This window comes from Pseudopipra pipra, chromosome 26 (assembly GCF_036250125.1).
Source record: "Pseudopipra pipra isolate bDixPip1 chromosome 26, bDixPip1.hap1, whole genome shotgun sequence".
Lineage (NCBI taxonomy): Eukaryota > Metazoa > Chordata > Aves > Passeriformes > Pipridae > Pseudopipra > Pseudopipra pipra.
Window position 1 is genome coordinate 1,688,073 of NC_087574.1, and position 21,919 is coordinate 1,709,991.

General features: G+C 52.2%; 1 protein-coding gene across 1 annotated transcript; it reads right to left on the bottom strand.

Moving 5' to 3' along the window:
• Positions 1-2,352: 2,352 nt before the first annotated feature.
• PSMD11 (proteasome 26S subunit, non-ATPase 11) lies at positions 2,353-20,731 on the bottom strand. Its single transcript, XM_064636908.1, has 14 exons — positions 20,381-20,731; positions 18,774-18,875; positions 13,741-13,865; positions 11,835-11,906; positions 11,471-11,528; positions 9,752-9,946; positions 9,154-9,298; positions 8,845-8,905; positions 7,284-7,346; positions 6,630-6,755; positions 6,053-6,088; positions 4,725-4,776; positions 3,725-3,867; positions 2,353-3,611 (listed from the first exon to the last, which is right to left on the bottom strand). The coding sequence occupies exons 1-13, from the start codon at positions 20,547-20,549 to the stop codon at positions 3,725-3,727; spliced, it is 1,347 nt and encodes a 448-aa protein (XP_064492978.1). The 5' UTR covers positions 20,550-20,731; the 3' UTR covers positions 2,353-3,611.
• Positions 20,732-21,919: the final 1,188 nt, after the last annotated feature.

Here is a 21,919-nt window from a genome sequence, read left to right on the forward strand (position 1 = left end):
TCCCCCAGCTCCGGGCCGGGGGCCGCCGCTGGCCCCGAAGGCCCCGGGGCACGTCCCTGCCCGGTACCGCGTTCTGAGGCCGGGCGGGTGCTGTGGGAACGCTCTGCCCGGCCCCGCTTGGAGCCGCCGCCACCGCCCCCCCATCGCCGGGACCGGGACCGGGACCGGGACCGGGACCCTCCTTCCCGCAGGGACAGCAGCGGCGGCGGCTCCGGGAGCCACCGGCAAACCCCGGGCTCGGCGCGACCTGCAGCGACACTCAGAGGCGGCTCCGGGGCTGCCCCCGGGGGACCCTCCGGCCCGGGCAGCGGGACAGGGAAAGGTCGGGCTCGTCCCTGCGCCCGCCAGGGCTTCACTAATGATCCAAACTCATTTATGCCCCGCCCCAGAGCTGCGGCTGCAGATCCCCCTCCCACAGCACGGGAACGTCCAAAACAACCCCAAAATCTCCCATGAGGATGGACCTGTCCCAGAGCACCCGAAAAACTGCCCGTCCTTCAAAGGGAATCCAGCGCTCTGGGGGAGCTGGTTTTTAAGGGAAGGCCAGGACTCTGCACGTCCTCCTCTCAAACGGCTCTGGAGGCTTTGCTGCATCGTGAGGACAGTGAAGGCCCAGCCTGGGCACTGCTGTCACTGAGAATTCCCTTTGTCCATTAAAAACATCCCCTGGATCTGAGCAGCACAGAAGGCCTGGGTGTGACAGCAACACCCTGCTTTTATTTTCAGCTTTATTAATTTTAAGCCAAAAGGGTTTAACAACAGGCTCTACCAATTGAGGTTGGTTTTGGCCCTCATTTTAATAAACTTGGAGGCACCTGGGAAAACCTCGACTAAAGCGTCACTAAACCTCCTTGATCCCTCATAAGGCAGCTGAGCTGGTGTCACCACAGACCTGCTTCATCGTCCTGGCTCCAGGTTGGGTCCTCTCAGCCTCCAGCACAGGGGTCTCTCTGCTCCCCCACTGTCACCTGTGGGGTCAGGACCAATTCTGTCCCTGCTGAGGGATGATGGCCAGAGCTGGACACCGTTTGCAGCAAGAACACACAGGACTGTGGCTGAAGGAGGGGAGATTCAGATGGGATATTTGGAAAAAATGCTTTCCTGCGAGGGTGGGGAGGCCCTGGCACAGGGTGCCCAGAGAAGCTGTGGCTGCCCCTGGATCCCTGGAAGTGTCCAAGGCCAGGTTGGACGGGGCTTGGAGCAACCTGGGCTGGTGGAAGGTGTCCCTGCCCATGGCAGGGGGTGGCACTGGATGGGCTTCAAGGTCCCTTCCAACTCAAACCATTTGGGGATTCTACAACTTCAAAGCCATTCCCACCTTTCTCTATCCCAGCCCTGCCTGTGCCTGTCCACCAGCTCCAGCTCTGCTTCCACAAATGAATTTCCCTTCCCTCACCCACAATTTGCAAGTCCCATCCACAGGGATGCATCCCCAGGGAAAACACTTCAGTGGCATTACGGTGAACTGGCCAGAGCTGCTTTGGGGGAGTATTTTATGAGTTACTTATGGCTTAAAAATAGAATTATTAAAACTAAAACTGCACTTCCCTGCAGCCCAAGCCCTGAGTGAGAGCAGAGTAAAATCCTTCACCTTTTCCTGCCTCTGAGGGCAGGTTGGTGGTGCAGGGACACCATCTGGTGTCCCAGCTGTGCGGGTTTCAGACATGGAAATTCAAGACATCGCATCAATGACACCCTAAAAACCCTCCCCAGCCTGAAGAGGAATCCTGGCCTGGCCCTCCAATATGGCATCAGGGCACTTTCAGGAACAGCTGCAGGACCCAGAGGGCAGATCTTGATTTTTAATAATAATAATTATGGAAAGGGTTGGGTTGCAGGGGACCTTAAAGCTCATCCAGTGCCACCCCCTGCCATGGGCAGGGACACCTTCCACCAGCCCAGGTTGCTCCAAGCCCCGTCCAACCTGGCCTTGGACACTTCCAGGGATCCAGGGGCAGCCACAGCTTCTCTGGGCAACCTGTGCCAGGGCCTCCCCACCCTTACAGGGAAGGTTTCCTTCCCAATATCCCATCTATCCCTGCCCTCTGGCAGTGGGAAGCCATTCCCCCTTGGCCTGTCACTATCTGCCAGTATAAAAAAATCCCTCTCCCTTCTTTTCATAAGCCCACAGTTATTTTTATAATATTCTCAAGAGCTGTGCCAGGAACAGGTCACAATGCATAAATCTTTAGTGATGCTGTTTCCAACACGACCCCTCACATTTGGTGTCTCCAAATATCAATCCCAATGGTGCTTTGGTGAGGGGATGATCCCACCCTTCCCTAAGGAAAAAAAAACATGCCCCCAGTGTGCCCAGGATGTGCCTCGGTGGCTGAAAACAGGAGACAGAGGTTTTTGAAAAAAAAATTCTTTATTGGAACTCATCTGAACATCAGATATACCTGGTGTTGGTTAGCAAGAACCGTTTGTACATTTGATATTGATGGTGCCAAAAACCCAAACAGCGACTGACTGGAGGAGATGGAAATTAAGAATAATAAAATAAAATAAAATATAAGGTCAGAGAGGTCAAAATGTGAACAGAAAAGGGAAAAATCAGCCAGTCTAAGAGTCAGCGTGAAGGCAGAGTATTTCCTGATAAAACAGAATCCTTTTACAAAATATAAATTTTGTAAGAAAAACATGGAGAGGGAAAAAGAGACAGAGGAGACAGGAGAAATAAAAATGAGCAGGACAGAGATGCAGAAGCTTACACTGCCCAAATGGCATTAAAACCTACTGGAAACCTCACCAGAAAATGGAACATGCTGGAATACACCGTGCTCCACCCCCCACATGGCTTTGGGACTAAGGAGGAGGCTCCCAGCGAGCTGCACTGGGCTATTCCAGAGGGCCAAGCTGTCCCACATCGGATGGGAACAAAAATCAAACATGATGCAGCAGAGTAAATGTGGACAGTCAGGGTCACCTGCTCTTCCTACCAGTGCAGGTGGGGAGGGAGAAAACATTTAAAACCTAGTCTATCTGCAAACAAGAGCATGCACAGTCAGGCTCAGGGGAACCTGCGCCGGCCCCTCCGCCCAGAGCGGGGCCGGGGGGACCCCGACAGCTCCGTCCTGCAGGAAAACCCCCACGGAGCTGCTTCCCAGGGGGGCTGAGGCCTTGAGGCTTGAAAAATAAACCAGCAGTCTGTACATTTTGGGTTGGTTTGGTTCAGTACAAATGGAATCGAGTTGGCTGCTCGTGCTCCACCAGCACAGCTCCGGTTTCAGGGTGGAGGAGAGGAAACAAACTGGATTTGGGCACCTACTGGTAACAAAACGCTGTCCCTGCTGAACTCTGCCGTCCCTCAGGAAGTGGAAAGCACATGTTTAGGTAGTGTAAGCCTTTTTCCTTTTATTTAGAATACCCTCTTTGTTTAAACAATATTTCCCCCCCCCAGATACAAAGTTCGGCCAGTAAAGATTACATGGAAACTGGAACACGCATCGTCTGGAATACAAGATGCACCGGATGAGGAAGTTTAAAAACTTTCCGAGCGAAAAGTAGAACAAAGAAGAAGAAAAAAAAAAAAAGTCTCCTAACATTTTCCCAAAGGTTTCACTCTCCTGTCACACACACTCTCCAAATGACAGCTAGCAAATTCAACTCTGCAAAGAGAAAACAGAGCCACGTCACTCGAGAGGAGAGGGAACAAGGCTCGGGGACACAGCCTGGGAGTGATGGGGATGGAGCTCTGTGAGCCTGGAGAGGCCCCACTCACCTATGTCAACTTCTTGGCTTTGTTGTAGAGCGAATCCACTACTTTGCTCATGTTCTGGATCGTCTCGAGGGCGGCCTCGTAAGTTTTGTCTACCGGGGGTTCGTCGAAGATGATCAGGACGCCCTCGCCCTGGTCGAGGATTCCTGTGGGAACACGCTGCCTTTAGCACTGGGATGCTCCATGGGTCACGTCTTCCAACAGTAGGAAATCAGGGATCTACCCCAGAAACACCCAGGGTCTGGGAAGGGCTCGTGTGTTGCACTGGACTGGCTGATTTTGGTCAGGACTGCATCAGCATTCCCAGGAAAAAATACATCCCAGGGAACAGCCTGAGAAGCCATCCAGGAGAAGCTCCTTCCCTACAAGCTCCCTGCCCCTGCCCTGTGCCCAGCTGGATGGACCAGCCCAGCACTGGAGCAAGGCTAAAAAGGAGCTGGTCTGTAATGGGACTGTTCCCAGGTGCCAGGTGGGCTCTGTCCTTCCAGAGTGTTCCACACCCAGCGTGCTGCTTCCAGCCCTCCCCTCCCTCAGCCAGATCCAGGGGCCTTGCTGACTGACACAGGGACAATATAACCAGAGCAGAGCTGCTTCCTTGAGGGATCACTAGGGCAGCACCTCTGCTGTGGGCCCAGCCAACCCAGAGCACCTCCTGTGCCATGGGGGTGGCCCTTCCAACAGAACACTCTGGATACAAACCAGCTGGGAAAGGTGACCACAGCCCACTCAGCTCCATGGGGGAAGAGCCCACCTGGGGGTCCCACACCCTCCTTGGATGCTCTCACAGCACAGAAGAACCCAACAGTGCTCCTGATTTGTGAAAATCAATCCTTGGGCTTAAAGGCGGCGGATGGAGCAGCAGGAAGAGCCTCCCTGGCTGTCACCTGAGCTGAGCAGGGGGGTTGAGCACCCCCAGGGTTCAGAGGAGGAAGAGGAGTCCAAGCACAGCTCTGTACACACACAGGCACCAAGGCACTCAGGACTGAGGGATGCAGAGACTCACCATGAAACTTCTTGTCCAAGATCATCTGTGACAGCTTCCTTTCTACCTCAGCCTGAAATTGAAGCAGAGAAATCAAAAGTCTCCCAGAAGCACATAAAAACATGTGAATTTTACTGCTCCACACTCAGCCCTGGTGGGACATGAGCACTGCTCAAGAGCAGCTACTTCCTCACTGAATGTCAGGACAGGTTTTGATGCCACCACATGCTTTAGATGCCTCAGGAAATTAAGGAGCAGCTTTTAATGAGGAGAAAACCCAGAATGTCCTGCCTCCTTGTTCCACAGATGATGCTGAATCTGTCACTTCAGACAGGCTTTACTCCTCAGGGGATCTGGAACATTCTAGCTCAGTTCAGCAAGGATTAGGTCAAGTTTTATTTAATCCACCCAGCACCAGGCAGGCCCACAGGAGGCAGCTCCTCTCCAGCTCCTTGGGCAGAGGGGACACAGCTGCAGTTAAAGAGCTGCAGAGTAGCTTTTACTCCAGATATTAAGGATGTGTTAAACACCAAGGGCTGGTCTAGGAAAAAACCGTGTGCCAGGAGAGGTTTGGGCTGGATATCAGGAAAAAATTTCTTCATGGAAAGGGTTGTCCAGCCCTGGGCAACTGGAGAGTCCCCATCCCTGGAGGGGTTTAAAAGCCACATGGATGTGGCCCTTGGGGACATGGGTCAGTGGTGGCCTTGGCAGTGCTGGGGGAACAGTTGGACTTGATGATGTCAGAGGCCTTTTCCAACCTCAGTGATCCCTGTGACCAGCTCAGCTCACGTCCAAACCTCTGCCCTCACTGCCAGGACACGACAGCAGCACTCTGGGATGCAACTTCCTGGGATTACACTGGATTTCCCTAAAACTTAATCTGGCTGGGATTATCTGTAAAGCAGTTATTGCAACAGTCAGTGTGACAGTCACAGCCCTGATGACACTGCAGGGTGATTAGCTGGATCCTGGATCTTAAAGGTCTAAGAAAGGTTCCCCTGGGTATGCTCAGGGGATTAAACCCAGGGCAGCAGGGAAGACTGAGCCAGTCAGGACAGGAGCTGCTCCTGCAGCAGAGGAAAATCTGCCTCCAATAAAAAGAAAGTGCCAAGAGAGGAAGTAAAACCCATGTGAGGGAAGGGGATGTTACAGCAGTCTACAGACAGGAAGACTTGATGCCTCCCAGGAACTGCCCATGTTAAAGTTGAATTCCCGAGGGGATATTTGCCTGGGAATGCTGTGGAGCTCATCTGTCACACTTCATGTTTAGTTCCCAGTGGCAAATGCCATTTAACCCCAATTCCTCTGCCCTTTTAAGATGTGTCACTGATTTCTAGTGAGGTTCTTACCTTTGAGAGCTTGATGAGGCTGGATATGTGTTCAATCTACAAGAGAGACCAACAGAGTCAGGTAAATCTTTTGCTGCACTTTGGACACAGAACACAGAGGTTTGGGGCTCTTTGGAACAGCTCAAGGGCCTGGAAATGCTCTGGGCTAAAAATCTGCAGTGGCTTTGTCCTCTCTGCAGCTTCAGGTCCTTTGTGTCTAATTTTAACTGCAGGTGGACTGGACATCTAAAGCCCTTTCACTCTGAAACATGAAATATTTCATCTCCAAGACTGTGGCAGCTTTGCCCACACCCTGTCAGAGCTCATCAAAGAAAAACACTGTTACCTTCAGGGTCCAAAGCCAGTCACCTTCCAGAGAGCATAAGGGAAACAGGTGGAAAGGCCAGTGACTCTGGAATGTGGTTTTCCAAAAGTCTCAGCCCCCTCCTGATCATTTTTTCAGCTGAACACGATGAACCCTGAGCTCTGAAGTGCTGAGCAGCTCTGAGTAAGGAGTATTCCATGAGGGAACAAGCCCCTCACCCCCCAGCAGCAGGGGACAGAGGCACCAGCTGGATGTGCTGCTGGAAACATTTACCTGTACTCTGGAGAAGGGTTCAATGACTCTGATCAGGTTCTGTTCCAATAAATTATCATAGAGCTTGGCCAAGTGAGTGTTTATGATGGGGTCGTCCCTGAGCTCCACCTTAAAGTCTGTCAGGGCCTGGGGAAGAAATAGCTGAGGTAAAACAGGTTCTCTGAGGATGAAACCCCCTCCCCTCCTTGCCCAGCACAGTATCATGGCTAATCCAACCCCAAACTTAGCTAAAAGCCAGGAGGTCATGACAGCCCAGCAGCCTTTCAAGCTTTTTTCATCCTCACATAAGCCCGAATCTCTGCTTCACACGCAGCAGGACTGGCTCCTGACATGGGAATCCTCTGTGGCTATTCTTGCTGGAGCCAGGAAAAATTTCAGGAAGATATACATCCCAGTGAACAGCACCAAAAGGAAAACTGCTTCTGAGTTGGCTCTCCAAATATAAAAAGTTTAAAAAAACAGGTTCAAACAAGTTTACCCCCACACTGAGAAAAGCAAACCAGTTGATTATTGAGGGGTATTTGCTTGGTGCACTGTTGTTTTCTATCAATGTTTCCATGGTTTCCTGCTGTAGGATGTAGCAGCTCCTACAGCTTTCCAAACCTGGCATTTCTGACTGGTTTTTGTCCAGCCAGGTCCCATTTGCTGTCTCACCTTTTCAAAATCTGCCAGCGACCGGTTCTTGCTGGCCTGTGCCACACATTTTAGTGCTTCTGTCTGCGGGGAAAGAACACCAAAAAGAGGTTATTTCTTTCTGGAATCTCCTCTCACTGAGATTATGCAAACTGTGCAGTATCCTGGGAAAGTGCTTAAGCAGGAAACCAGGAATGTTCCTTGTGCCACAGAGCCCTGGGAGTGTCACTGCCACAAGGCAGAGCAGCTGCTGAGGAGGGAACGTGTCCAGCAGCTGCAGGACACGGTGTGGAACCAGCCCCACAGAGCACCCAAGGTCTGCAGGTCTGAGATCACCAGCTGCAGGCTGGGAGCAAGTTTGACACTGTTTTTAAGGAAAATGTCCCCTTAGGCACTTGCTAAATGAAGGTGGCCATTTTCAGCCCTCAGGTTGAGTTTCTCCCCTTCAGCACAGTCACATCTCCTTTGCTGGGTGACAGGGGCTCAGCAGCAGTCCCAGGGACACCCCACCAGGGACACCTCACCAGGGACACCCCACCAGGGACACCCCACCAGGGACACCCCACCAGGGACACCCCACCAGGGACAGCATCTTCTTGTCTACCCATTAATTGCTGGAACAAAGCAAGAACCTCAGCCCCAACCTGATCTCCCTCAAAGAGAGTGGGCAACCCCACCAAGGAACAGCAGAACAGTGCCCAGGACGTGGATCTGGTGCACAAGGCCCAGGATTCTGCTGCCCCCTTTCTTTTTGGGATTGTCCTGTGCAGAGCCAGGAGTTAGACTTGATGATCTTTGTGAGTCCTTTCCAACTCAAGATATTCCACAGTTCCCCCTGAGCTGTCCCCAGGGCTCCCATGCTGTTCCCCAGCTGCTGCAGGAACTGCTGATCGTGGCTGTCTCAGCAGCACAGTTTGGACAATACCCAGGATCTCCCACCCAGCTGCCCCTCCTGCTCTGGAGAGGAGCCTCCAACCAGCTGGCAGTCTGGGGAAGGGGATGAGGCAGGATTAGGGCTGCCCTTCCTGCTCCGGGAGGGATATCCCCATGTCAGCCTCTTCCACACTGACCTCCTCTGGTAATTCCCAATCCCCTGTGGGCAGTGAGAGCACAGCCCAGCCTGAGCACAGCCCTGAGGGCAGGAGGCTCCCAGCCTGGATTCTGGCACTGCACACTCCATAAGCATCCCTGGATTTAATTTAGGAGCAGCATTCCCAGCCTGGCACATTCACATGCCAGAATGAACAGAAGATTTAACAATTCCTTCCACCTCACAGCTCCCCAGGACTCAACCTGCTGGGCTGGGACACGAGGCCCTGATGCCATTGGGCAGTTTGTGGTTCATGAAGGGAGGAGAAAAACAGGGGAAACAAAGTGAACCCCCCAGGTTCTCAGGTTGTGAAAATCACTGGAAATCCCCTGAAGGCAACTGACTGCTGGTAATGATTCCTGGTAATTTAATCAGTTCTGGATTTCACTCAGGAGTGGCATTTTGGTATGAAAAGACCAAAGTGTTTGATAAAAAGAATAACCCAGTATTCTGAGAGATAAGAGGAAGATAGGAAGGATTAAGTTTCTATACCTGTCTTCCTGCATACCGCAGAGCAAGCTTCCCACTCACTAATGCTTGCACATCTTCTGGGCTGGAGAGGGGAGGGAAGGGAACAGAGCATTTATTCAGCAACAAGGTCAGCTTAAACCTCAGAGTGCCTCCAAAATTCCCAACTGACAGCAAATTACTACAGTTCAAACAACACCATCTGAGAAGCATTGATTAGGTGATAAAGCAGACACTGCTTGAGTTCCCTCATCAGAACTCAGAGCCTTATAAACAAAAAGCCTTTCCCCTGGAAATGCAGGGATGTTCTTCCCAGCACCATTTGCCACGTACCTGTTCAGCATGATTTTGCACAGCAACATGTACTTCAGTGCAATGATGGCTTTGGGGTTGTCAATTGAATCATTTCCCTCAAATGCCTCATAGAAATATGAATAGGCTGTTTTCCAGTCCTTCTCTTCTGCTGCATGGATAATACCTGTGGCAGGGACAAACCAGAGGTCATTCTGGACATAACTGGAAGAGGACAGAACAATTTGGTTGCTCAGTGGTACTCAGTAAAGGGAATCCTGTGCCCCCTTTCCTTCATCTCTGTGAGAAGAACATCCCTGCCCTCTCTTACGAGGACATTTTAAGAAAGACAAGTTTGGGGCACTTCAGGTAAGTGCCTGTAAATTGGGTCAGGACTGTGTAATGGGTCAGGAACACAGTGTAATGCTGCAGTGCCTGGGGAGGTGACAGACCATCCACCACTGGGGGTTATCAAAACTGGGCTGGAAACACAAGTGTCAGGAGCAATGTCATTGGAACTGGGGAGACAGGTGGGCACCTTGAGGTCCCACCGAGCATCATTTTCCATTATTCCCTTCAGGACGAGTCACTGATGTGTCAGGAGGAGCCCTGGATGTCCCCTTTCTCCTGGAGGCCTCACCTGACTGCATGTCCAGCGCTGCCTGCAGCTTGGGGGGACAGTAGATGGCATTGGCCGTGGTCCGTGCCGAGGTTAAGGCTGCTCTTGCTTTTGGCAGGTTGCTCAGGGCATGGTAAGTCTTGCTCTCCAACAGCTGCACTTCCACCAGCAGTGCCTTGTCATCCATCTTCTTCAATTCCCGCAGGAGCTGGGAGCCTGGCAGAGGGGAAGGACAACAGCTCTGGGACCTGCTGCTCCCAAACCAGGGCCCTAAAGATGAGACTTGAGGATTTTTAAGCATCTCCTAAGATGATGGGATGAGGAAGGAATGCTTTAAGCACAGGATATTTACAGGACAAATGTAGGAGGTGGGAATGGACAGGCTAAAGGATGCCAAGATAAGCTGGCACATCAAAGCCTTGTGAGGACAGAATGAGCCAGTCTTGGAGAAAACTTGTCTCCTTCTTTCCCCCCACTAAACCAAGAGGTAACTTAGGTGAGCAGAGATGAGCACCTCCTCCTGCCTTGCTGTTCTCAGGGGCTGAAAAGCAGATCTGAAACTGGGTAGAAAAGAACAGATTATCCCAAAAACATCCCAGAGACTCCCTGCTTGCCCTGACCCCCCACAGCCATGGACACAACACTGACCCCTCAGGGCATTATCACAGGGGCTGTCCTAGAGGTACAGGCCTTCCCAAGTCCCCAAGGGATTAAACTCATTAAGCACAGCTTTGGAGTGTGGCCTCTGATCAGTTGAAACCTGAGTTCATTACATTTCTGTATGCAAATTAGTTCTAACTCCATCCTGAATTCCATGTACAACAGCACTTAACTTGATATTCTGATCAGATACAAGTCCCCCAGGTGACTCTGGACATGACACAGCTCGTGCCACCACTCAGGGTCAGAAGTTGTGGGTCCCAGGTGAGCACTGTGTCCATGCAGTCACCCTCAGCCCTGCTCTGCCACACTGCTGTGCAAACACCCCTCAGCCACCTTAAACCTCACTCACAGCTTGAACTTTCATCTGCAGTCACTTCCAAAATGAGCATTTAAAAGGCAGCAGGGGAGCTGTAAGATGACCTGCTTCACTCTGCTCTGGGGCAGAGCAGGAGTTCATGTGGTTAATGACCATCTCAGGTGGTGCAGGAGCAAACTCTTGAAGTCTTTACAGCACCTCACCAGAGCTGGTCTGAGGACACCCACAGAGGTTCTGCCATTTCCCAGCACTACCACTGCTTTCCTGGGGTTGTGTTTGAGCAACGGGACAAAAAGCTGCTTTCTCCCTTCAGCCTGACCACAGCAGTGTATTCCAGCATGTGCCAGCAGCAGCCAAACTCCAGCCTTCAACTGGATACAGCCTCCAAAATTATTTGTAATTAATAAGACACAGAATCCTGGAATGGTTTAGGTTGGAAGGGGCCTTAAAGCTCATCTCATTCCACCTCCTGCCACAGGCAGGGACACTTTCCACTAGCCCAGATTGCTCCAAGCCTCATCCAACCTGGCCTTGAGACCAGGTGAGATGGGTGAGGATGGTGAAACAACGAGAACAAAGACATCTCTAAGAGCTGTTACCACCCAGCTACAGCAAGAGGTGGCAGAACTGGTACAGCACTGAGGAATTTAACAGCCAAATCCTACAAAACTTATCAAGGAACATGACCCAGCCCGTGGTTTCCCTTGTCAAGAGTCATTTAAAAGCAGAGATCTACTACCACCATCTAGTGGGAGCCTCACCTAGTTGCAAAGCTTCTTGGTACTTCTTGTTGTCGAAGTAGAGAGAGACCAGCCTGGCCTGGAGAACAGAAAAGGAACTGCTGTGAGGAAAGCCAGAACAGATTTATTTTGTAAAATGAAACTTTGGACATTCTCATCTGCACACACCTCACTAAAATTAATCTATGTTTGACACGTTACATGGTCCAAGTTGTGGACAAAATCCTGCCTTTTTTTTTTTGAGGAGAACCACTGATTTTAGTGTAATTAATGCCCACCCAGGAGACACACACAAAGACAACACACACAAGTCCTCTACTTTTGATGGGTGTTAAATCTAAAGGGATGATGTGACCTACACAGGGTTTGGGATGTAGTGACCTACCTCCAGAGCCTGGCGTAGGAACGTCCTCTTCTCTAATTTGGCCCATTCAATACACTCTAAACACAGGTCCACCTTGAAGGGAGCAGAAGGAAATTAGTCCAGCCTAAAAGTCAAGGTTTAACTAGGCAAGGCTAAAAGCTTTCCTTGTTAGTGCCTCCCCCAAATGCCTCCGAACGACACCAAAGGTGTCGTTCGGAGGCATTTGGGGGAGGCACTAACAAGTTAAAAACTCACAATTATGCTGTTTTCAATAAAGGAAAATAAATATCCTGAGGTGCCAGGCTCAGGAAATCCTTTTCCCAGGATCTCTGGAGCAGCTCCCTCCTCGCTGCTTATTAAATGCGACCATTTTATAAAAAGCCATTATGAGGTTTCATTATTGCCCAGTGATAGCTGGAGCATCAGGAGCTGGAGAAACCTCCAGTTTTCATTGCTTTACTGGGCTCCTGGGAGTCTTCTCAACACCAAGTCCCTTGGAACACTTCTGAAAGGATTCAGGACTGCTGCATTGAGAACCTCATAGGTTAGATGTCACCATTCCTTAAGGTTTTGGGTTTGAATATGCTTGAAAATTAGTAATTTTGACTCACTGGGTCCTATTTCCATTGCTGTTATTCCAACTCCTTTTGCAATTGCACCCAAATATTGTCCTTTACACCAAGTTAACTTTAGAAGAGTCTGAAGCTGCTCATCTTCTCCTGATGATTTAAGGATTCCTCTCTTCTCACCTGCACATCCCACCCCACTTCCTGATCCCTTCTGCTAAAGGGAGGCAAAACATTCTGTCACCATTTATGGCAACATCACACAGAAGGCACAAGAAGCAAACAGCAAATTTGGAGGAACATTTCCTGGGTTAGCTGCACTGAAAGGTGATGGTTCTGTGCTAATTTGGCTAATGAGAACATCACCTGCCCCTCAGCATGGCAGAACCACACCTGCCCTGCAGTCTCTCAGTCCCTGTGTGCAGGTTTTCTGTGGGTTTTGTCCTATCTCTCTTCTCCACCTAAGGGACTGGTGTGCCAGTACAGCCCACTGCAGGTCAGCACTGCTTGGGAGTGGCTCCTCATCACTTATAAGTTGCTCCTGTTCTTATCCCATTCCCAAATAACCAAAGAGTGGGGAAAAACTCCAAACACCAGACAACTGTATCCTAAGGAGCTGATGAGAACAGACTGAATCCTAACTGGGTTAGACTGTCCTGGGCTTTCTGTGGAGAAGTTCATCCACTGACACAGTTTACAGCTGTAAAACTCTTTCCACTCCCACTTCAGGAGTAACTTTCATGCCTCTGTGCAGTAAAACATCCCCCACACTCTGTCTCCAGGTGGAAGATGCTGAGTAACACTGACCATTGAACCCCAGCAGCTCCTGGACAGCTCCTCTGTGCCATCCCACACCAGGTTCACCTTTCCTGGCCCTGGCTCCCTGGAGCAGGTGGAGCACCTCTCACATCCCCAACACTGACCATGCTACAAAACACTCCTAATGCTGTACCTAAAATCATTTAGGTTGGAGAAGACCCCAAAGATCATCGAGTCCAAGCATTCCCCCAGAATGGCAACCACTGACCATGTCCCCAAGTGCCACATCCATCTTTCAAATCCCTCCAGGACGGGGACTGTGCCAGGCCTGGACAACCCCTTCCGTGAAGAAATCTTCCCTAATATCCAACCCAGCCCAACTTGAGGAAACAACACAAACCTAAGACAGGGTGGGAACCACTCCTAACCTGCAGCAGGAAAACATGGTTGTGAATCAAATCATCTGATGTTTTATTTATAAAATACATCCAAGTGCATTTAAATGACACGAATAATTCTCGAGTGCGAAGCAAACTAGGTCAGATAAGGGTATTGCAGCTTTTGAGGAACAGCTGGAATTGCTGCTGGAACTGCAGCCTCACCTCCTGTCCTGTGGCTGCCTCCATGTTAAGGAGCAGGTCGAGCAGGACCCGCACTATATGGGCGGCCTTGGCTTTGCTGATGATGTTCAAGAAGGGCCGGATATACTTCAGGAGTCCTCCCAGCTCTGGAGAAAAAACAAACCCCAAATCATGAAATACAAGAGCCAAGAGCTGCTGACAGGTCTGCACACAGCATTTATTCCACCAAACAGGCAGTTTCTCCACGTTATTTTACAGGACACAGTGATAAATGTCACCTGCAGCAAACAGGGGGCTCCAGCCTCGCCCGCACTGCCTGGTGCTGCAGCTCCCCAGTTACCACCAGCTGGAACTACTTCTGCCTCAGGCACCTTTGAAAAATGTAAGGATCTGCTAAATGCTTTGAGATTTCTCTGCAAAATGGAGTTCGTGGTTCAAACGTGTTTTTATGATCTCAGTTTGATGCTAGACCCAGGAAGTCAGATACACTCCCTGCTCCAAAATGGAAAATGACATTCCTGAACACTCCAACTGCTGGAAAATGACATTCCTGAACACTCCAACTGCTGGAAAATGACATTCCTGAACACTCCAGCTACACCTTTACCTGATTAGCTCTTACCTCAAATAACTACATTTCTGCTTGTAATAAGTATATTATAAGGTATAAAGTGAGTCTTTAGAAGAGGTGGAAGAAGGAAAAGTCTGTCTTTATGAAGAAACACCCTAAAGTGTCATTCCCAGAGAGCAGGAATGTGGCTGTCAGGGCACAGCAGCTCCAGGTGTCACCCTGGGAGTGACCTGCTGGAATTGCACAAGTGAAAAGTCTCCTACAACAACCAACCCGTGGCCAGGGGGGCAGGTCCCACCAGGGCTGTTTGCAGGTTGGGAAGATGATCTTCCAGCAGAGCAGGATTCAGGGCTGACTCACCAGCAGAGGGGTTTACACTGAAATCGCAGCTATTTGCCCCAGATTTCTGAGTCTCACCCAAATATCAGGTGGATCTCACACCACTGTGTTTACAAGATTCAGTAATAATAAAAGAAAAATCAAAGACTTGTAATGACTAATTCAGGAACCCGCAATATACTCTGTATCAAACTGGTATCAAATCAAAACTAAAATAAGAGACTAATTTAATTTCAATTAGTATATGGGGGAGTATCAGGAGGATTTCAGTTTGGGAGGATTCCAATAAAAACAAATGAAAACAAGGTTTCTTCCATATTTCATTTAGCAGTAATGCAAAGTAATTGTCATGAGAATATCTTACTAATATCTAAAAATTATTCCTCATATTTTTTACTTTTTCAACCTATTTATTTTAAGACTAATCAAGTCTGATACAACTCATGTCTCACACTCTTAAGAAGTGGAACCCAGTTTTTTCCAATCCAATCACTCATAGTGATCATGGAATGGTTTGGGTTGGAAGGGACCTTAAAGTCCATCCAGTGCCACCCCCTGCCATGGGCAGGGACACCTTCCACCAGCCCAGGTTGCTCCCAGCCCCGTCCAACCTGGCCTTGGACACTTCCAGGGATCCAGGGGCAGCCACAGCTTCTCTGGGCAACCTGTGCCAGGGCCTCCCCACCCTCCCATGGAGGAATTTCTTCCCAATATCCATCTAACCCTGCCCTCTGGCAGTGGGAAGCCATTCCCTGTGTCCTGTCTCTCGAGGTCCTTGTCCCACATCCCTCTCCAGCTCTCCTGGAGCCCCTTTAGGCCCTGGAATGATGTTGTACTGACATTTTCAAACATCTCAAAGTGCAGATTTAGAGCAAACAGAACTTCTCTGGGGTGTGCCCTGGATCCTCAGAGCAGCCTCATTCCCAAACTGCAGTGCAAGAGATCCTGAATCCTTCCACAATGAAATACTTGGAACAGGGAACAAAACAAGATGCTCTGTCAGGCCTTAGCCTTCGTAAAAGTTTGACTTTCTCTCTGCCAGAGCACACATGGGCAGGTTTTTCTAGAACTAAGGTACAGCTGCTTTAATATCTAAGCCCTGACAGTGCCCAGCTTTTACTCCACAAGGAACTGATATCTGCTGCCCCACTTCACCCACAGCACTCCTGTCCTGAGGTCCATTTAACCCCCAGTACCACTCATGGATGCAAATCCCAATCCTCTGAACCCAAGCCAAACACTTTGGTTTCACACACAGCAAACAAACCCCCACGAGAGCAGCACACAGCTCCTTCCAGCACCTCAGTTCTGCACAGAGCCACTCCCAGGGGTCAGGATGTGAGCTGGGAAGGGGGGCTCTGCATCCATCAGCTCTCAACCACTCCCAAGCACCTCCTCCTGTGCATCCCTGTGCTACCCCAGCCCCTCAGGACCAGTGGAATCATGGCTTTAGTGCCCATCATACTCTTCCCCACAGGAACTTTAGAAGAAAAAAAGGAAAAATCAGGTGAAACATAATGCAGGATGTGTCCAACCTTTCCACTGATGTGCTCTGCAGCTGCCCCAGAACTCAGGAGAAACCCAAGTCAACAGCTGGAATCCAGCTGTGCATTTTGCAAACTCCACGTTCAGCCACACGGGATCAAAGTTCCCGCAGAAATTCCTCTTCCCTACCAACATAACCATCAACTATTTTTAGGATTTTATTTTTTCCAAGTGAATGCAATGCCTGGCAAAGGGGTGTGATTGACAGCTCTGGAGAAGTGATGAGCAGCAGCTCTGGAAAATTAAGCCTTGCTGCTCATCCTGGAGGAAAGTGCTTCCATGAGCTCACACATCATGGATCCAAATTCCTGATCCGAGTTATTCCAACTCTATAAAAACCTAGAACTGTCACAAAAAAAAAGGAATTGATCTGTGAGTTCATCTGCTTGATAAGGATACAGGATTGAAGAGGGTCACTGGCATTATTGTTGTTTTTCTAAACAAAGGCTGCAATTCAGCAGAGTCATGGAATCATGGAATGGTTTGGGTTGGAAGGGACCTTAAAGCCACCCCTGCCATGGGCAGGGACACCTCCCACCAGCCCAGGTTGCTCCAAGCCCCGTCCAACCTGGCCTTGGACACTTCCAGGGATCCAGGGGCAGCCACAGCTTCTCTGGGCAACCTGTGCCAGGGCCTCCCCACCCTCCCAGGGAAGGATTCCTTCCCAATATCCACTTCTAGGGATACTGGGCACTGCAACACCTCAAACCTGTCACCTGTCACCACTTGCTAAAACCAAACCTGGAAAAGTGACAGGAAGGGAAGGTGACAGAGCCTCTCCCACAGCACCAGCACAGCCCCAAGCTGGGGTACCCATTCCTTCCCCCCCAGCTCCACCACACCTCCAAAAAGCACATCCTGCTGATCCCACTCCCATCTACACACACACAGCTGGCATGTTAATGTCACCACATTCATTTTCTTCTACCCAGAACAAAATCACTCTGCAGTTCAGTGTTCTCTCTAACACCCTGCAAATACATTTCGAGTTTGCTCCTTCATAACCCTGCGTTTGATGAGTTAATGTTGTTATTTTCAATTTCTTAGCCTTCCCCTTAAAAAGAAATAAATCTATTAGCTGCCCACCCTCTCAGAAAACCTCAGAGTTCTTTATACTGGTGTAAAACTTCCACTTAAACTCAAGACTACTCCAAGCTCTGCAGAGATGAGGAGGTCACATGGACTCTGCTCCCAGTTCTGCTCCCCAGCAGCACATCCCACACTGACCTGAGCAGACCCTGGTGATGGTTTCCCCCTCTTTGGCCCAAACACTCACATCTCCCTTGGTGCAGGGGCAGAACCATGTTTGGTTTTTTCTACATGAGTAACCAGCAGAGTGCAAAGGGCACTGGCCCAGTGACACCCCCACTGAGCTGACTGACTTCAATTAGGAAAGGGGCACTTGTACAGCAGCTTCCTTTGTCCTGTTCCAGGCCTTCCTGCAGGAATGCTGTGCTGGAAGGGTTTATTGCTCCCCAGAGGCTCTGGAAGGAGTCCCCAGCAGGAATCAGAGGTGCACACCTGAGTGAAGGGACAGGAACAGCACCTTTGTTTCCAGCACTGCTCTCAGGGCCAGTCATCTCCTGTCCCCAGCCCCTTTAAGTGGGATCCACAGTGGGGTTGGGGTCTGGAATGCTCAAAACACCTCTGGATATGGGCAGAGCACTTAAATGGCCCAGTCAAAGAGATGTTTCAAAAGGCTGGCCAGTGGGACACCAGGGGGTAATTCCACAACAAATATAAACTGTGATCTGGATCAGCAGCTCCCTGAGCCCTCACAGAGCTTTCCCAGTGTCAGCTCTGGTGTCCCAGTCCAATTCCAGTGTGATTAAACCTCCTGCTGGGCTGCTTTCCCCACCAGTGCCAGACTTAAGAGCACACACCTTCCACTCCTCACCCTGCCCCACTGCTGGGCACAGGCAGAAACCCCAGGGCTGCAGCCTGGCCAGGAACACCGACACGGTGTGACAGCTCCTGCCATGCTCCAGGTGAAAAGTGCCCCCAAAAACACAACCCCAGACTGCTGAGTGCAAAATAACCAACCCCCCGCCCTGAGGAAACAGAGGACAGGAACAGATTCCAAATAATCACTGAACAGAGAACTCAGCTCCATCTCTGTCCCCTCACAATGGAGGGACTGTCCCATCCTGCTCCCGTGTGGAGCTGGGCAGGCTTTGCTGATGTCATGGCCCAGCAGATAAATCAATTAATTGTGAGGGAAGCTGCTGGAGAGAAAGGACTTTATGGGACAAACTTTTCCATTTGAAACAAGGCTCTGAAGTAATTAAAAACCAATCAGGAGACACTTCTCATCCCAAACATAATGACTTAACAATCACTTGTACTAAAAGACCAACACATCCAAAGGTCACAGACTGAACTGTACAGCAGCATCATTTGGGACACTGGGACAAGCAGCACAAGATTAACATTTTATGTTGTTTATTTAATTTTTTAGGGTTTTTTTAGTTTAGTTTCTGTCCTGTCTCTGAGAAAACATTCCCTGCCAAAAGCTACTTTTCCTGCTGTCCCACAAATAAGGAGACTAAACCCACTGGCTGCAGTACCTCCTGTCAGCTCAGTTGGATCTCAGACTCACCTTCTGCCTGCCCAGTCTGGGCCAGTAGTGATGCCAGCTCCAGGATGCTCTGCTCCTTGACTTGCACTGCTTCCTCATCGTCCTCATAGACCTCACGTTTCACTGGGGAAAAGAACACAGGAAATGTTGCTTTGGTGCTGTTCCAGAGGACAATCCCTGCTGGTCAGCTCCTGGAGAGGAGCCCAAAAGCAGGAGCTGATCCCACAGGCACAGGTGAGTTCAGCCCAGCCCGAGGTCAGGGGGGCAGGTTCCGTGGGAGGTTTAAATTCAGTTTGTAGAGCTTTGCCTGTGCTCCATGAGGGTATCACAGCTGACAGACCCCACTGCAATCCCAGCTCTGAACAGTCTCATTCAGCTTGTCCAGCTGTGCAAGTGGCATTTACAGACACCACCACAGAGCAGAGCCACAGAACCAGATAAAGGGCATTTAATGGGATTCCCGGGGATATCCCTCTCTGCTGCTCTGTGTGTTAAGCTGAGATCCTGTGGATGAAATGCAGTGCAACACCATCTCTGAGAGGTGGGCATGTCCCCCCTCACTCAGGTGTCACAGCTGCTGGCAGTGCCACTGCACTCTGTGCCAGGTGAGTGACTGCTCCCGGGCAGGTAAAGGGCCAAACGACACCCAGAAGCACCAATTCACGAGTTATCCCTTTCCTTCCCTGCCACCACCCCCAGCGCAGGGAATCCCTCCAACTTCCCCACAAACAGAGCTAAAATCCCAGCTCTGAGGGGACTAAACCCTCCAGGAGCCCGGACTGTGGCTCTCAGCCCCTGTAACTCAGTGTGGTGCCCAAAGCGAGGGAACTCTGCTCTCAAGGAGAAAAGCATCGCACAACACTCCGGGCTGCTCCTGATCCCCCCGACCCGCAGCTGGGGCTGTCCTGACTGAGCCTGACCCGGCCCAGCGTGGCTTGAGAACACCAACCCCTGAACAACCAGCAAAACACCGAGGGAGGCACAAACAACTCTTAAAGCCCCGACAGCCCCTCCGAGGCCGGACACGAGCACCGGGAAAACTTGTCCCGGCACAGCGGGGTGACAGCGGGTCACGGCACCTCCGCACAGTCCCCGCACGGCACAACAATTAAGGCGTTACTGCTTTTACACCGGTTTCGAGGGCTCTCCGCTCTCTTACCCCCAAATCACTGACAACCCCTTCAACACCTCCAATAAATGCCCAGGGCAGGGGGTGCCACCAGCACCCGCCAGGGACGGGCAGAGCGAACACGGGGTGAAGCTCTCCGGCGAGGAGTTCAAACCGAGCCGCGGCACAACGAAAAACCCCCTCAAAGCTCAGCGCTGAGAGGGTTCACAGGGAATTCCAGAGCTGCAGGAGGAGCCCTCGCCGCCCGCCCTTCAGCGCGGCCGCGGCACCGCAGCGCGAACCCCCCGCGAACCGGCACAGTCCGAGCACTCCCTCACACATCAACGCTCACACGGCGCCGGCTGCGACTCCTCCACAGCCCCGCGGCGCGGAGCGGGCCGGGCCCCAGGCCGCGCTGCCCGCACGGTGAGTCAGCAGCGGCGCGGGGCGCCGGAGGGGGGGCGTTGCGGGCGCGTTGCGGGCGCGGGGCGTGCGGCGCGGCGGCTGCCGGGGCACTCACCGATGGAGTGCAGGATGGCGATGGAGGCCTCGCGGTCGGTGGAGAGCAGGGACCGCGCGCGCTGCAGCTCCAGCACGGCCGCCGCCGCCATCTTGCTCCTCCGCCTCGCCGCCCTCACGGAAGGGGCGGCGCCGCCGCCGCAGCCGCGCCCCTTCCGCGCGTGCGGCATGGCGGGAACGGCGCGAGGGAGGGGCGGGGCGGGGCCTGAGGGGGCGGGGTTAGCGGAAGGGGCGTGGCCCGGGAAGGAGGGGGTGGTTTGAGAAGGGCGCGTTTGGAGGGGAAGGAAAGTGGGCGGGGTTTGGGGAGGGGAGGAGGGATGGCAGGGAGGGAGGGATGGCAGGGAGGGAGGGAAGGAGCGGTTGGAAAAAGAGCGTTTGGCGGCGGGAGGGGGCGTGGTTTGCGTGAGGGGGCGTGGTTTGGTGAGGGGAGGCAGGCTGGGAGCGAGCAAGGGGGCGTGGCCTGTGGAAGTGGGCGTAGCCTAAGCAGAATGTTTTGCGTGTGGGGCGTGGGTTTTTTAATGGGCGTGGTCATGCAAAATAGCTGTCTGGGGGTGTGGTCTGCCGAAGGGCGCGCTCGCCGGGGAGAAGGGGGCGTGGTTTCAAGGGGGAGGGCGAGGCTTGAGAAGGGGCGGGACCCGGGGCGGGCGTGGTCTATTGAGTTGGGTGACGTTTAGGGTGGGCGTGGTCTAGGAAGTGGGCGTGGTCTGTGAGTCCCAGGGGTCCCGCCCCGTCCTAGGGAAAGGAGGGGAGGGGGCGGGGTGAACACGGGGCCGAGGGACCCTCACCGCGACCTGCGTGGGGCTCTGGCACCGAGACCGCCGTGGGGCACCCCGGGGGTCCCACTGTGGCTGCGCGGTGGCGTGGGGTGAAGGGGGGGTCCCTCGTGGGACCACATCGATCCCGGGGGGTCCCAGGGGATCCCACGGCCCGCACAGCGCCCCAGGCAGCCCGGGGAGGGAGGAAAGCCCCGGCAGGGCCACGGCACCGGTGACGGCAGGGCCCGTCGGGAAGGCTGTCCCTGTCCCTCCAGGAGGATGATGTCCCTGTCCCACCAAGGAGGATCCTATCTCTCTCCTCCCGAGGAGGATCCTGTTCCCATCCCACTGAGGAGGGCCCTGTCCCCAGCCCAGCCAGAAGGATCCTGTCCCCCCCCACCGAGGAGGGTCCCATCCCCATCCCACCACTGGATCCATCCTCGTGGGCAGCAGAGCCCCTTTCCAGTGTGTTCTCCCCTTGTTCACACCCCCCTTCCTGCCCCTGCCCCTTCCCCGGGAGCTCTGCTGGCAGTGGGGGAACAGACGGGCTGGGCTGGGGGGACACCCAGCCCTGCACCCTCAACTGGGCAGAAAACGGCCCCCAAATCACCCCTGAGCTCCCCAAAACCACCTGTGGCCGACCCCATCCTGCTTTTGTCCCCACCATGGTCCCAAACAGCCCAGGATGAGCATGATGCAGACCAGCACCTTTCCACCACTGGAAAAACAAACTGAACGCCTTGAAGGATCAGTTTTATATCAAACTGGGAATAAAACCAGCTTTC

Excerpts from the sequence above, each read along its gene's own strand:
- PSMD11 (XM_064636908.1), bottom strand. The coding sequence starts at position 20,549 with ATGCCGCACGCGCGGAAGGGGCGCGGCTGCGGCGGCGGCGCCGCCCCT. Across the intron at positions 18,876-20,380 it reads CGCCATCCTGCACTCCATCG|TGAAACGTGAGGTCTATGAG; the intron begins GTGAGTGCCCCG and ends TCTTTTCCCCAG. Across the intron at positions 9,947-11,470 it reads CCAAGAAGCTTTGCAACTAG|GCTCCCAGCTCCTGCGGGAA; the intron begins GTGAGGCTCCCA and ends CCCCTCTGCCAG.